At 54.3% G+C, this 12,471-nt stretch overlaps 1 protein-coding gene across 1 annotated transcript in view; it reads left to right on the top strand.

The window, feature by feature from the left end:
* The window catches only part of CACNA1E (calcium voltage-gated channel subunit alpha1 E), a 113,717-nt gene that overhangs the window by 70,101 nt on the left and 31,145 nt on the right, over positions 1–12,471 (top strand). Inside the window, exons 13-26 of the mRNA XM_074906927.1 lie at positions 19–131; positions 390–502; positions 613–744; positions 1,082–1,154; positions 1,560–1,677; positions 2,004–2,071; positions 3,491–3,588; positions 6,635–6,691; positions 7,914–8,522; positions 8,620–8,894; positions 9,504–9,663; positions 10,217–10,346; positions 10,909–10,968; positions 11,312–11,418. Of these exons, the coding sequence (XP_074763028.1) occupies positions 19–131; positions 390–502; positions 613–744; positions 1,082–1,154; positions 1,560–1,677; positions 2,004–2,071; positions 3,491–3,588; positions 6,635–6,691; positions 7,914–8,522; positions 8,620–8,894; positions 9,504–9,663; positions 10,217–10,346; positions 10,909–10,968; positions 11,312–11,418 (2,113 nt within the window). The remainder of the gene's footprint in view (positions 1–18; positions 132–389; positions 503–612; positions 745–1,081; positions 1,155–1,559; positions 1,678–2,003; positions 2,072–3,490; positions 3,589–6,634; positions 6,692–7,913; positions 8,523–8,619; positions 8,895–9,503; positions 9,664–10,216; positions 10,347–10,908; positions 10,969–11,311; positions 11,419–12,471) is intronic.

Here is a 12,471-nt window from a genome sequence, read left to right as displayed (position 1 = left end):
CTGGGTTTTCTCTTTCAGACTATGCAGAGTTCCTGTTTCTTGGGCTCTTCCTCCTAGAGATGTCCTTAAAGATGTACGGGATGGGGCCACGTCTTTACTTCCATTCTTCCTTCAACTGCTTTGACTGTGGGGTAAGCAGCTCCAGAGATCTGGGGTTAGGGGGAGATGTTTGGTAGGTATCTGCAGCACAAGGCACTAAGGAGCAGAAGAACAGGATGACCCTTGCAGTAGGCAGGGGAACACTTTCTGCCAGGACAGCCTGCCCATGCCAGACTATGACACCAGGTCTTGGGCAGGGTGGTGGGTGCCTTGTCTTCAGGCACATGAAGGTTTCCTGCAATGGCCTGTCCTGAACTTGTCTTTGACTGATGGCTATGTCTGCTTCTCAGGTCACAGTGGGAAGCATCTTTGAAGTGGTTTGGGCTATCTTCAGGCCAGGAACCTCTTTTGGGATCAGTGTCCTACGAGCCCTTCGTCTCCTGCGAATATTTAAAATAACTAAGTATGTACCAACCATCACCCTTCATCTCTGGCTATGGCTACAGCCTTCATTCAGTCTCTGCTGATCTGTTAGCATCACCATGAGTGCTCCAGCACTGTCTCTGTTTCTAGGTACTGGGCATCCCTGAGGAATTTGGTGGTCTCACTGATGAGCTCCATGAAGTCTATTATCAGCCTCCTCTTCCTCCTCTTCCTCTTCATTGTAGTCTTTGCTCTGCTGGGAATGCAGCTGTTTGGAGGCAGGTAGGTTGTTTTAAGTCTGGGGAAAAGGAATTTCTTGGAGTTAAAGCACTACTAGGTGCCTAGGAAGACTGTAGCCTCACCCCTCAGCGGGCTGCTAACAGTGATACCTCTCCCATACAGAAGTCCCTACTTGGGCAGGTGCCTCTGGGGTGTGTGGGTCCTTCTGACCAGGACACCTTTTGGGTTCTGGTACCAAATGCCCAGGAGACCTTCCTTAAAGTGGGGGAAAGCACTCCTAAGTCTTCTTTCCCACACCTAAGCACAAGAGAGCACACCAGTCAGGGGTTTGATGTCCTTGATAGGAAGCCCATTTATGTCCTCCCGGTTCCATCTCCAGGTTTAACTTCAACGATGGGACGCCATCGGCCAACTTCGACACTTTCCCTGCAGCCATCATGACAGTGTTCCAGGTAGGAGCTGGGCTGCAAGGGGACACAACCAAATGGACCTGGGACTCTGCTCACTACCCCCTGGCTGGAAGGAGCTCTTTAAACCAAATGAGTTCCCCTCCATCAGCCTTTAGGATATAACTCACTTCCTTCCTCTCCTCCCATATAACAAAGTGGATGGCAAGAGATGGAAACTCTTCTACCTTCATTATGCAGGGTAGAAGAGTTTCAAAACTCTTCTGAGGAGACCTAAATCTCCATCAGTGTCCAACATCATTTCCCTCAAGTGCTGCAGCTGTAGAGCTGGGTTATCCACTGCACAGGTTCTCTGTCCTTGGCTCCTGTGCGTTGGTGGGATAGATCGAGGGGGCTGCCCAAGTGCTGAGAAGGTGCAGGGGACAGAGCTGCTGCCTTGCTTTCCTGCAGATCCTGACAGGTGAGGACTGGAATGAGGTGATGTACAACGGCATCCGCTCCCAGGGAGGCGTTCGCTCAGGCATGTGGTCCTCCATCTATTTCATCGTCCTCACCTTATTTGGAAACTGTATCCACCTGGCTGCTGTGCTTTTAATGGAGACAACCCCATCTCATCACCCTCTCTGGGGGCATAACCCTCCCCAGCCACTGCTCCTTCCTCTTCTCCCAGTTGAGGGAGTCCCATCACACATGCGGCAGCCCTGGATATCCCAAACACAGAGAAGGAGCTGTCTGGAGATGCACTGAGGGCTGTATATATGGGATGGGTGAGGAGTTTGTCCCGTTGGCTGCTCCTTGCTGAGCTAGTGAGGAGCTGTCAGGGCCACCCTCCCTTGGTGGCTGCAGATACCCATGTCCTTAACGTGTGCCTTGTGCATCCTTAGCTGCTCACAGATACTCTGCTGAATGTGTTCTTGGCCATTGCGGTGGACAACCTGGCCAATGCTCAGGAGCTCACCAAGGTATGTCCTGATTGCTTCTCTTTCTTCTTTTGCTGGTGTGGAGATAATGAAGGGTGGAGCCAGGAGGAAGGGCACTGGGAGCACTGCCTGTGACTGTCCTCACTCCAGAGCTGTGGCCATCTTGTCCATTAGCTCAGCCTGCCTTGAAAAAGAGGTTGCGTCAAGTTGCATATGGGGGCTCTTCCTCCAGAAGGGAACTTAGGGTGCTGCCCTGAAACATAAACCAGTATCACTGGGCAAAGCCGCTTAGACTTTGATTCAGAAAAAAGCTTAAATCTGCCGGTCTCATGTCTCTCCAGGAACACCCACACTTCACATCAAGTGTGGCTTAAGTGTTTCTCCATTTAAGCTCCGCGGTTTCATTTGCCTCCAGTCAGATTGAGATAACCCTCATCTGTCTGATGGGGTCTGATGTGGGGACAGTTATTTGCCCGAGCACTCTGGAGATGCAGAGTGGGAAGTGCTTTCCAGTGGTGTCAGTATTTATTCCCCATCTGCCTACAGGGCAGTGGACGTGATTTAGGATGCAATTTAGGATGGTGCTTGAGAAGGTTATTGGGCTTAGTTTATTTTTAAGACCATGCTGGGAAATATTTTGGGAATACTAAAATGTTGGGGCACCATCTGGATAACGGTGAGTAAGCAGCAGCTGCAAGGGTCGTTGCTGCTCTTTGGAGGGGACCAGTGATCCCATGGTGCCTGTTTTTTTGCAGAGCCTGTCCCTATTCCTCACATCCTTGGGGGTTACTGAGAGGCTTCCATGCTGGTATAAATCTGATCTGTTAGCAGCAAATGAAATGGGGCATGGTGCTCATTTGCCTGAGGGGTGCACGCGGGAGTCCCTGTCCTCCCGCAGCAGGTGCAGGTGGCACTTCCAGAGGCTGCGGGCTGCCTCTGGGGTGAGAGGGGTGGGAGAGCCCTGTGGTGTACCACCAGCATCAATTAAGGGAGTGCTGAGTTTCTGAAAAGGCTGAATGCGCACTAATAACTCCTAATGACATTTTTTGCTCCAGAGACACAACCATACTCATTAAAGCCATACGGTCTCAGCTGGGGTCATTCATGGATGCCTTGCCTCCCACTCCATTGGGGGATGCCTGTCTCACCCCTGTGGCTGTGAAGAAGGGAGGGCTGAGCTGGTCTACGCCATCTGGGGCTGTTCTAGCATGCACAGCCTGGCTCTTGCCTGGAGTGGGCTGAGTTCACTTATTTAAGTGGCACTGATGCCTTCGGTAAGATCTGGCGTCGTTGCATCTCCATAGCACAAGGGAAACAAAGGCTCTGGAAATACAGGTCCCCCTTTCTCCCGCATGCCTTGGCATCTAAGGTAGCCCCGCGCATCCCTTGCTGCCTCCGATGGCTGCACCTTCCTTAAAACCTCAGCAATCCCACTAAGCAACTCTGCCCTTTCCTCTGCAGGATGAGCAGGAGGAAGAGGAGGCCTTTAACCAGAAGCACGCCCTTCAGAAAGCCAAAGAAGTCAGCCCTATGTCTGCCCCAAATATGCCTGCTATCGAGTGAGTGACCCCCCTGTCCCGGTGCTCCGGTACCCCCACAAGGCCAGCAGGGATTCTCATCAGGGTGGAGAGCTGAAGCAGAGCCTGGCACGGCTGGTTGTGGGAGTCGCCACGAGAAAAAGGGGTCCCCGGGTGGGGTGACTCCCTCTCAGAATGTCTTCCCAAGGTTGGATGGAGATCAAAGAGCATGCTTCCCATGAGCAGCAGTCCCTTTGGAGAGGTGGTGGAGTAGGGACCAGGTCACCCCACAGGGTTGCCCACCCCTGTCCCAAGCAGGAGCCTCAATGCTTGGGCATGGCAGGAATATGCTAGAAGAGGCTTTCTGCCCCAAATGTATGGCTCACTCAGGGCTGCTGCTAGGGGTGAGGAAGGAGGCTGGGGAGGTAGAAGGTATCTCATTTTTTTTCTTGAGAAGGGCTGATATTTGTTCCTGGGGAGAGTTTCTTCATGGCAGAGCTGTGCAATTGCAGCCAGGACTGGTGGAGAAGGGAGCAGCAGTGTCACAAATCTCCCTCGCGCACCTTCCCTGGTAGCAAATGCACTTATGAGAAATGGAGCAGGATTTTGAAACCATGTTTGATTGTACAGAAATTTGATTTGGGCAAGAAAAAAAAGCCCCAAACCACATAAACCTCTGGCATGGTGTTAAGGAGACTTGTCTCTGTATTTCAGGAGAAGAAAGTTCTATTTTTTCCTTTCTAGATGCCTTTTCCCCCTTATTTTGCAGTGTCATATGGTCTAAATCACATAAAACTTTCGAAGTCAACATTGGAATGAGGTGGTTTGATTTGTTTCCCAAAACAGTACATTTCAGTACAGCTGAAATGATTTTTTTCCTTTTTTTTTCTTTTCTTTTTTTATAGAAACCCTTCCCAGGGAATTTTAGGTTTCATTATGCTTTGAAACACAGCCAAGCTCATACACAGTAGAATTCTTGCAGATTTGCTGAGGGAAACCGCTGTCCAGGCAAGCATTAATTTGGGGGGTTTGGTAGCAGAGTTGGGAATGGTCCCCTCCCTGCCTTGGCAGCGGTGGGGTGTGATGGTCCCCCATCCTGCTTGCATCACCTGTGGTTTTAGGAGCAGCAGGAGCTGAGGGTACTTGTAAGCCCTGCCTGGTCTCCCAGCAGTTGCAGATACTGCCCTGGTTTGGAGGTGATGGGGTATTCATAATAAATCTGTTCCTGTCCAAGTACTGGGAGGGTTTACAGGAGAGATGGCAGAGTCTGTGTATCGTGACTGTCTCTGGCTACCAGTGGGAACATATTAGATAAAGCGAGGGAATAGAGGGATTTAGGCTGCAGAAGAGCTTGGAGAATGGATAGACAGGAGAGAGGAAGAGGGGGAGATCTACTACTTTAGGGCACTGAAGGATTTGCCCATGCTGCATGTCCCTGTTAGAGTTTTCTAGCCATTGTCAGAAATAGCTGGTTAGGAAAACAGATCACTTTAACCTTTTGTTGTTGTTTTAGTGGCATTGAAATGGGAGGTATTAATATTTGCAGATCTTTTTTCCAGCTCGTCCCCCTCATCAGGATGGGTAGGTGTAGGGGCAGGGAAAGGAGTGGGATGCCATGGAGGCGGCCATTCTCCAGCATCAGGTCTGATGTGCTTTTGATGGTGCTACACTGATGCCAGCAGCCAGGGTGGGATGGTAGGGACACCACAGCAAGGGACAAGACAGAGCAGAGCTGGCACCAAAGGGCTGTTGGAAACAGAGTGGTGAAGCTGAGCCGGTTTCTGGGTGTGCGCAGACACAGATGGTTTCATTTCTATGTGGGTACCCAGCGCAGGCAGGTTCGGTACATGCGTTCCTGCCTGCAGAGAGGTCCGGTGGCACTCGGGGATGAGTGCTCCCACGTGGCCAGGCTGGCGTGGGTGGCTGCGGTGCCGATCGGAGTATTGTATTTGTACATGGGTGCCGTTGGTGCAGATGGCTCGGGGCTGTTTGACAAGTGGGTGGCCAGATGGACGCATGCGGATGCTGTCATGTGTTGGTGCCTAACGTGGTGCGTGGATGCGTTTGAAGGCTCGGCCACTTGCTGCAGGGACAGCGGCAGACGCTTGCAACTCACTCTCTGCCTTGAGTGTGGCACTGGGCTCTTCCCGTGCATGTGGCCATAAGGTGGCAATCACCAGCGTGGCTCACCCCGGGGCTGAGGAGGCTGAGGGTATCGTCACACTTGCAGGACAGCAGCAAGATGCACTCCGTCTCGCCTGCCTCAGCCCTGCATGCACACAGGCACTTAGTCCCATGTGGTTGGAGTAGATTTGCTTGCATGCCCTGCACACACACGTGGCATTTGCAAAAAGCAAACCCCGTAAATCACTGCGTGCACATTTGAGTATGCTCACATGCTTGGAGCCATGCGTATCTGAATCTTTTCTGTGCTGATACAAAGGATAAAGCCTTGAATCTTCCCAGCTACCTCGAGTCAATGTGGGTGAGAGGCACTGATAGTCCCATTAAGTTCCTCTGTGTTGGGGCTGCTCAGGTGACAGAGGCTCTGTGGCATCTCAGCCCTGGGATTGTGCCTTGCTTTTCCTCGGGAGCTTCGTGTTCCCCTCTGTGGTCTCAGGGTAGCCACAGCGATGGCTCTGAGCAGCTTGGAGCTGGTCTGACACATTGCTTCCTCTTTCACATAGTCACATGTTACTCGGGAGAAGTGAATTTGGAGCAGTTTGAAAAAGCTGTTAAATATCCAGGGATGTACCAGGGCTTCTGAGGGGCCGCGGCCTGCACTGCTCTCCTCGTGCTGCTGCTGCACAGCTGGCTGGCGTGGGGAAGGCTCCATAGCCCCCACACAATGGACTGCAGCACGTGAGTGTGAGCGCAGGCAGCCCTGCAGGCAGCTCATTGCAGGTGTGCAAGCATGTACATGCAGTGGGGGTTCACTGCTGGCTGCTGCAATCTGGCATCCCAGCAGCTGGCAGCCAGTAGGCAGAGGTGCTGGCTATCTGGGGCGGGGGGACACCGCTCTGCATTGCCCACACGAGTTCAAGGAGGGCTGAAGGGGGGATTGAACCGATTTGTTTTTCCTCCCCAGAAGAGACAGGCGAAGGAGACACCACATGTCGATGTGGGAGCCACGCAGCAGCCACCTGTATGTGGGCCGCAGGGGCATGTGTTGTCTGTGGCTCCTGTGCTTTCTGTGCATCCATGGGGCCGGGGCACACGCTGCTCCCCTCCCGCCTCCTCGGCAGGGGAGGGGTTGTGTGTGCGTGCCTGTGTTCAGTGTGCTCCTTTGCACCCCTGTTTGTGTGCACGTGTGCGTGCCTTCATGGATTTGTGCGTGCCGCCATGGTTTTGTGTGTGCGTAACCTCCTCGTGTGTGTGCCTTGCAGTACGTGTGTGTTGGTGCGTGCCGCTCCCCATGGATGAGCAGTGTTTGTACACGTGTGTGCTTGTGGGTGTTTCTGTGTGCCTAGGTGTGTTGGGAAGGGCATGTCTGTCTTCTCCAGGGTGTTGGTGTGCACGTCTACAGCACTGCAAAGGTTTCATGGCATAGCCCAGTCCTCCCTAGAGCACACCTGTGGGAATATATAGAGAAGCCCAGTGGAGCTCCTTCCCCTGCAGGCAGCCAAAACTGCTGCTCCCCAAGCCTCAGGACAGGCTTCCTACCTGGGATGTGCTGGGTGAGAGGCTGTCCCGGCAGAGCCTAGCTGAGCACAGGGAAGGAGGGGGCCTCCTGTGCCCGGTGATGTTCTCCATTTCAAATGTCTCAGAGGGCTGTCTCTCACTGAAAAAGGCAGGTCTTGTACCTGGCATCTTTTCTCCTCTTACTCACTGTCCCCATCCCATCAGGACTGCCACCCTTGCTGGAGAGTCCCCTGCACCATCATTGTACCATTAGGGCAGTACCACTCCAAAAAGGAGCCTGGCTTTAAGAAGCTGATGATGCAGAGACATCCCCAGTGCAAGGAGGGATCCCCGGCTGCAGCGAGAAGGCATTGCCCGTATTTAAGAAGTTGTACCCTGGCAATCACAAGAGGAAAGTGGTCACTGCCTGGCTGGGGTAGGGCAAGCCAGGGTGCTGGCTGCTCCCAGCAAGCTGGCCATGCTGCCTGAAAGCTTCAGGGCAGCTATGAGTCTGCTGGGGCTGGTCCTTCATCAGTCTGATGCCTTCTGGAGGGGCAGAAGTACAATTTCAGTTCTCTTTCCAGCCCCCCAAGGGATGCTGGAGAGCTGGGGACAAAGCAGGATCCCAGCCCATAGCCCCGGGGATGGCATTTCCTTCTCCCTGGGATTCCCAAATTAAATCCAGGGTGGGTGCTTCACCGGGGGGAGCAGCCGGGATGCTGATCCCGCCCTGTCCCCCGTTGCAGGCGGGAGCGTCGCCGGCGGCACCACATGTCAGTGTGGGAGCAGCGCACCAGCCAGCTGCGCCGGCACATGCAGATGTCCAGCCAGGAGGGCATCAACAAGGACGAGCCACCCCTCATCAACCCCCATGCCAGCATCTTCCGCAGGAAGAAACCAGGGGACGGTGTTGCCCTGGAAAAATGTGCTGAGGAGCAGAGTGGCAAGGGTGAGCGGCTGCCGGCCGAGGGACCCGAGCAACCAGCCTCAGGAGCCAACCCCGGCGGTGGTGAGGCCAGGAGGACCCCATCACCCCGGGCCAAGCGAGACAAGGAGCTGTGGCACCAGAAATCATGCCATGGGAACTGTGAGCTGGGTGAGCAGGACGGGGCAGGAGGCGGCATCGAGGATAAGGCCAGGATGAGGCAGAGCCAGCGGCGCAGCCGGCACCGCAGAGCCCGGATGGAGGGGAAGGACCCAGCTAGTGCTCTTGGAAGCCGCTCAGCCAGCCAGGAGATGGGTCTGGAGGAGGCCAGCACCACAGTGGGAACGCAGGATGGGGATCAGCGTGGGGATGCAGCTGCAGCGGAGGCCCTGATTCAGGGAGAGATGGAGGCCAGCGGGGAGCCCATCAGGTTGGTACCCAGGGAGGGCATCTTGCAGTTCCCATAGGTCCTTGTTCTCTCCCCTTACCTTCTAAGCACTTCTTTTTCTCCTGCATCCTTCCTGCAGGACAAACGGGGTCCCTGCCAGTGAGGCTGAGCTGGTTGGGACTGCTGAGGAGGCCAGCTCCCTGCAAGCAGCACCTGAGCCCCACCGGGGGAAGATCGGCAGCCTGACAGAACAGGACTGCAGCAGCCCAGACACCAGCGAGCAAGCACTGCTGGAGGCTAGCCACACTGTCAGCCGGAGTGAGCCTGACCTCTCATCCATCACCCCCAACACTGAGAAGGCCACGGAGAGCACCACCATAATGATTGATGTCCACGACTCTGCTGTGGTACAGAGTGAGGACCCATCTCTCTTTCCCTCTCCCAGCCCTCGGGGACCCTGGGGTGGGATGGAAAGCTGCATGCATGGCTTTTTCTATCCACATCCATCAACCAGGGGGGCTTTCATTTCTGGTCCTTGCAGCACCTCCTTCCAGCACCCCAGTTTTGCAGGGGAGCCTGAATGCAATGCTCGTGTGCCACCGTCCCCCCAGGGAGCTTCTTCCTTTCTCACCTCCTTCCCACCCACCCCTTTGCCTGGTCCCTCCTTCCCTCTTCCTCTCCACCTGGGCAAAATACTCGCATCCTCTGTTTTTCCTAACACGTCTGCAGCCTCCGCCCAGCTCGCTGCTGCTCAAACCCCTTAACAGCATCCGCACTGTCAAGGTGAGCCGCTTTAAATGGTGTTATTAATTAAACAGCACTGTGAAAGCTGGCCTTGTTAAAACCCCTTTTGTCTGCTTCATCTGGCAGCTCATGTCTTTTCTTCCCTTCTGGTTCCTCTCCCTGTAATGACACAGGAATGCAAAGCAGAAACCAGGAGGGTTGCACGTGCCCAGGTGGCAGGGACACCCCAGGGTGCTGTCTGTGTGCAAGGTTGGGCAAAGGCTCTTTGCTTTCCTGCAGTTAGCAACAAGACAGATGGCGAAGCCAGCCCCTTAAAGGAGGCCGAGACCAAAGAGGATGAGGAGGAGATGGAGAAGAAGAAGCGGAAGAAGGAGAAAAGCGAGACGGGCAAAGCAATGGTCCCACACAGCTCCATGTTCATCTTCAGCACCACCAACCCGTGAGGCCCTTTTTGGACTGTAGGAGCCCAGGGCTGGGGAGGGCTGCAAGGGGAAGCACCCCTAGACATTACTGAAAACAGGGGATCCCCTTGGGAAGGGGGCTGAATATCTCCCAGACAGCCTGGATAACCAGCCTGGATAACACAGCATTTCCCAAGCCCTGACAGTGCTCTCCCTCTGTCAGTCACGCTCATGGTTTTCTCTTCCGACTGCTGATTGCCAGTTGTGATTTTTATTCAATGCTTGTTACACTCTTCTGCGGTTTTCTGCTCCCCTGTAGCTCTTAACCAGCTCCAGCAGCCCGGAAGAATAAGCACCCCAGTTTCTCAGGGACTCTCCCTGGCTGGCTGTGGAGTGTTTGGGGGGATGGGACAGCTGAGAAAAGGTTTCAGCAAGCCCAAACCACCCTTGGGCTCCCTTGTTTTGCTCCTCAGACTTTGCTACCAATATTTCTGCTCTGGAAGCCAATGATGTAGGGTGGGTTTTGCACATGGGCCATGCTTGGGCCATGCCAGGGTCTCACAGATCAGGGTGTGGGCTGTCTCCCCGCAGGGTGCGGAGGGCTTGCCACTACATCGTGAACCTGCGCTACTTCGAGATGTGCATCCTCCTGGTGATCGCCGCCAGCAGCATCGCCCTCGCGGCAGAGGATCCCGTTCTCACCAACTCCGACCGCAACAAAGTGATTGCAAATCTTCCCTGCTCCCCCCATCCCGCAGGCAATGCAGACAGAGGTCCTGTAGGATTTTAGCTTCCATGGTGGGGCACATGTGGGACATGATCAGGGCAGCTGGTGGCAGCACTTGCATCATGTCATGGGGTCTGACTTCTTCCCCCTTATCTTCCTTTATAAACCCTGGAAACTGCTCTCAGCCTCCCACACCTGGGGTTTAGAGCCTGGGAGCAGACCAGGGTCCTTTATCAATAGTAAAGTAGCTTAAACTGGGGAGAGGCTGGTGTGCACAGGGACTGGTATGGGGGAGCATGATTCCAGCTCACAGCATGATTTCAGAGCTGCTTGTGCCATGCATGGGAAATGTTTCTCTCCTGCTTATGCAGGCTGGGTTTCTGGCTGTCCTCAACTGTTAGGGAACAGGCTGGGTTTGGGGCAAGCAAACCCACCCTCTGCACCTCAGCCAAGCAAGCCCTGGTGCAGGGTAGTAACAAGGTCTGTTGTCTGCTCACAAACAGTGAGCCCGTTTGCTAGGCAGCAGCTGCAGAGCACCCATGCCCTCTCTCTGCAGGTCCTGAGGTATTTTGACTATGTCTTCACCGGTGTCTTCACCTTTGAGATGGTTATCAAGGTAAGAGGCCTCACGGGCTGGCTATGCTGGGGTTGCTGTGTCCCGCAGTGTCTTGCAGTGGGTGAGAAATAGCTCCGTCTTTTATTTCTGGTCCTAAATTTGGGTGATGGAGACTTTAAAGCCTGGTTCTTAGTGCTGGAAGTCGAGAGTGCTCAGCACTGGTTTTATCAGCCTCCAGGCTCCCAAAATATGATGCTCCTTGATATATACCTGAGGCACAGGGACAGGTCTGCTGCTCCCCAGCGATGTCCCTGTCCCCAGCACATCCCAACTGCAACTGCTTCCACTTGATGGCCGAGCTGCTCATTCCCTGCCTGTTTTTCTGATGCTTCCCCCCCCACAGATGATCGATCAGGGCTTGATCCTGCAGGATGGCTCCTACTTCCGAGATCTCTGGAACATCCTGGATTTCATCGTGGTGGTAGGAGCGCTGGTGGCTTTCGCCTTGGCGTAAGTGGCCGTTGTCACTGTCAGCTCTTTGTCTTCCCTTGGCTGGGGTGGGAGGAGGATGCAACTGTGTGTTATGGCTACCAGACCCTGATTTATTTTCTTTTATTTCTCTGCACCCTTCTGCTCTGCTTCTGGGATGGCTCCTGGCAGCAGTACGTGGCTGCTCCAGAGATGTATTTCTCCTTGTTTGTCAAATGCTGGTGAGCAAGCAGGCAAAGGGCAAGGCAAGGAAAGCTGGACATGCTAGGAAGAGATTGGTGGTCCAAATGGACTTTGAAAGAGGTCAGAAGGGGCTGTTAGAGAGGCAAAAAGACCTAAAGGTGTCAGAGCTGGAGTTATACACCTGCTATGCATCCTGGGACTCACAGAGACAGCAAAGCAAAGGTGGAGCTGCCCTCTGAATGTGTTTGTGCTAGAAATGGTACCCTCAGCCGGTGGCTTTTTCTCTGCTCCAAGGGGGAACATTGCCCTGGAGCGCTGCAGGGATGGGGGTGCACTCAGTGAGGTTTGTGCACACATCTTCTGCAGCATCACACCAAGGGCAGGATGCTGCATGCTTGCTCTGCAGTGTGTTCCTGCTGCACGCTACCATGCACTGGGGCTCTGTTACCGAGCTTGTGGCACCTGCAGGTGAGTCCTCCTCTGCAGAGTGGCTTGATGTCTGTGATGCCTGTGCCATGGAGGAAAGAAGCATCCAGGGATCACTTTTGGGGTGCTCTGTCCTGGCTGGGGCAGGTGGTGCAGTTGTGAATGCAGGGAGGGATGCACTGGCACCCAGAGAGCAGGCAAGGGGCACACCCTGGTCTGCGGGGCTGTGGTGCCCTGTCAGTGCCCAAGGAGGGAGAGGAGGTGGGTTTGGCATGCTATTGTTCTCTGTTTGTACCTTTGACACTGTCGGCAGTGTCGTTAATGCTGATAAGAAGGGAGGGCCTAGCAGCTGCGCAGACTGGAGCCCCATCCTTGTCCACAGCTCAAGGTATCATGCAAGGCTTTTGGGGTGGCTGGGTCGGAGCCCCAAGCCTGTAATCCATCCCTCCCGTCTCACCTCAAGCT

Source organism: Athene noctua, chromosome 5 (assembly GCF_965140245.1).
Source record: "Athene noctua chromosome 5, bAthNoc1.hap1.1, whole genome shotgun sequence".
NCBI classification, from domain to species: domain Eukaryota; kingdom Metazoa; phylum Chordata; class Aves; order Strigiformes; family Strigidae; genus Athene; species Athene noctua.
Note: the sequence above shows the minus strand (reverse complement) of the source record. Positions and strands in the feature narration are given on the sequence as shown.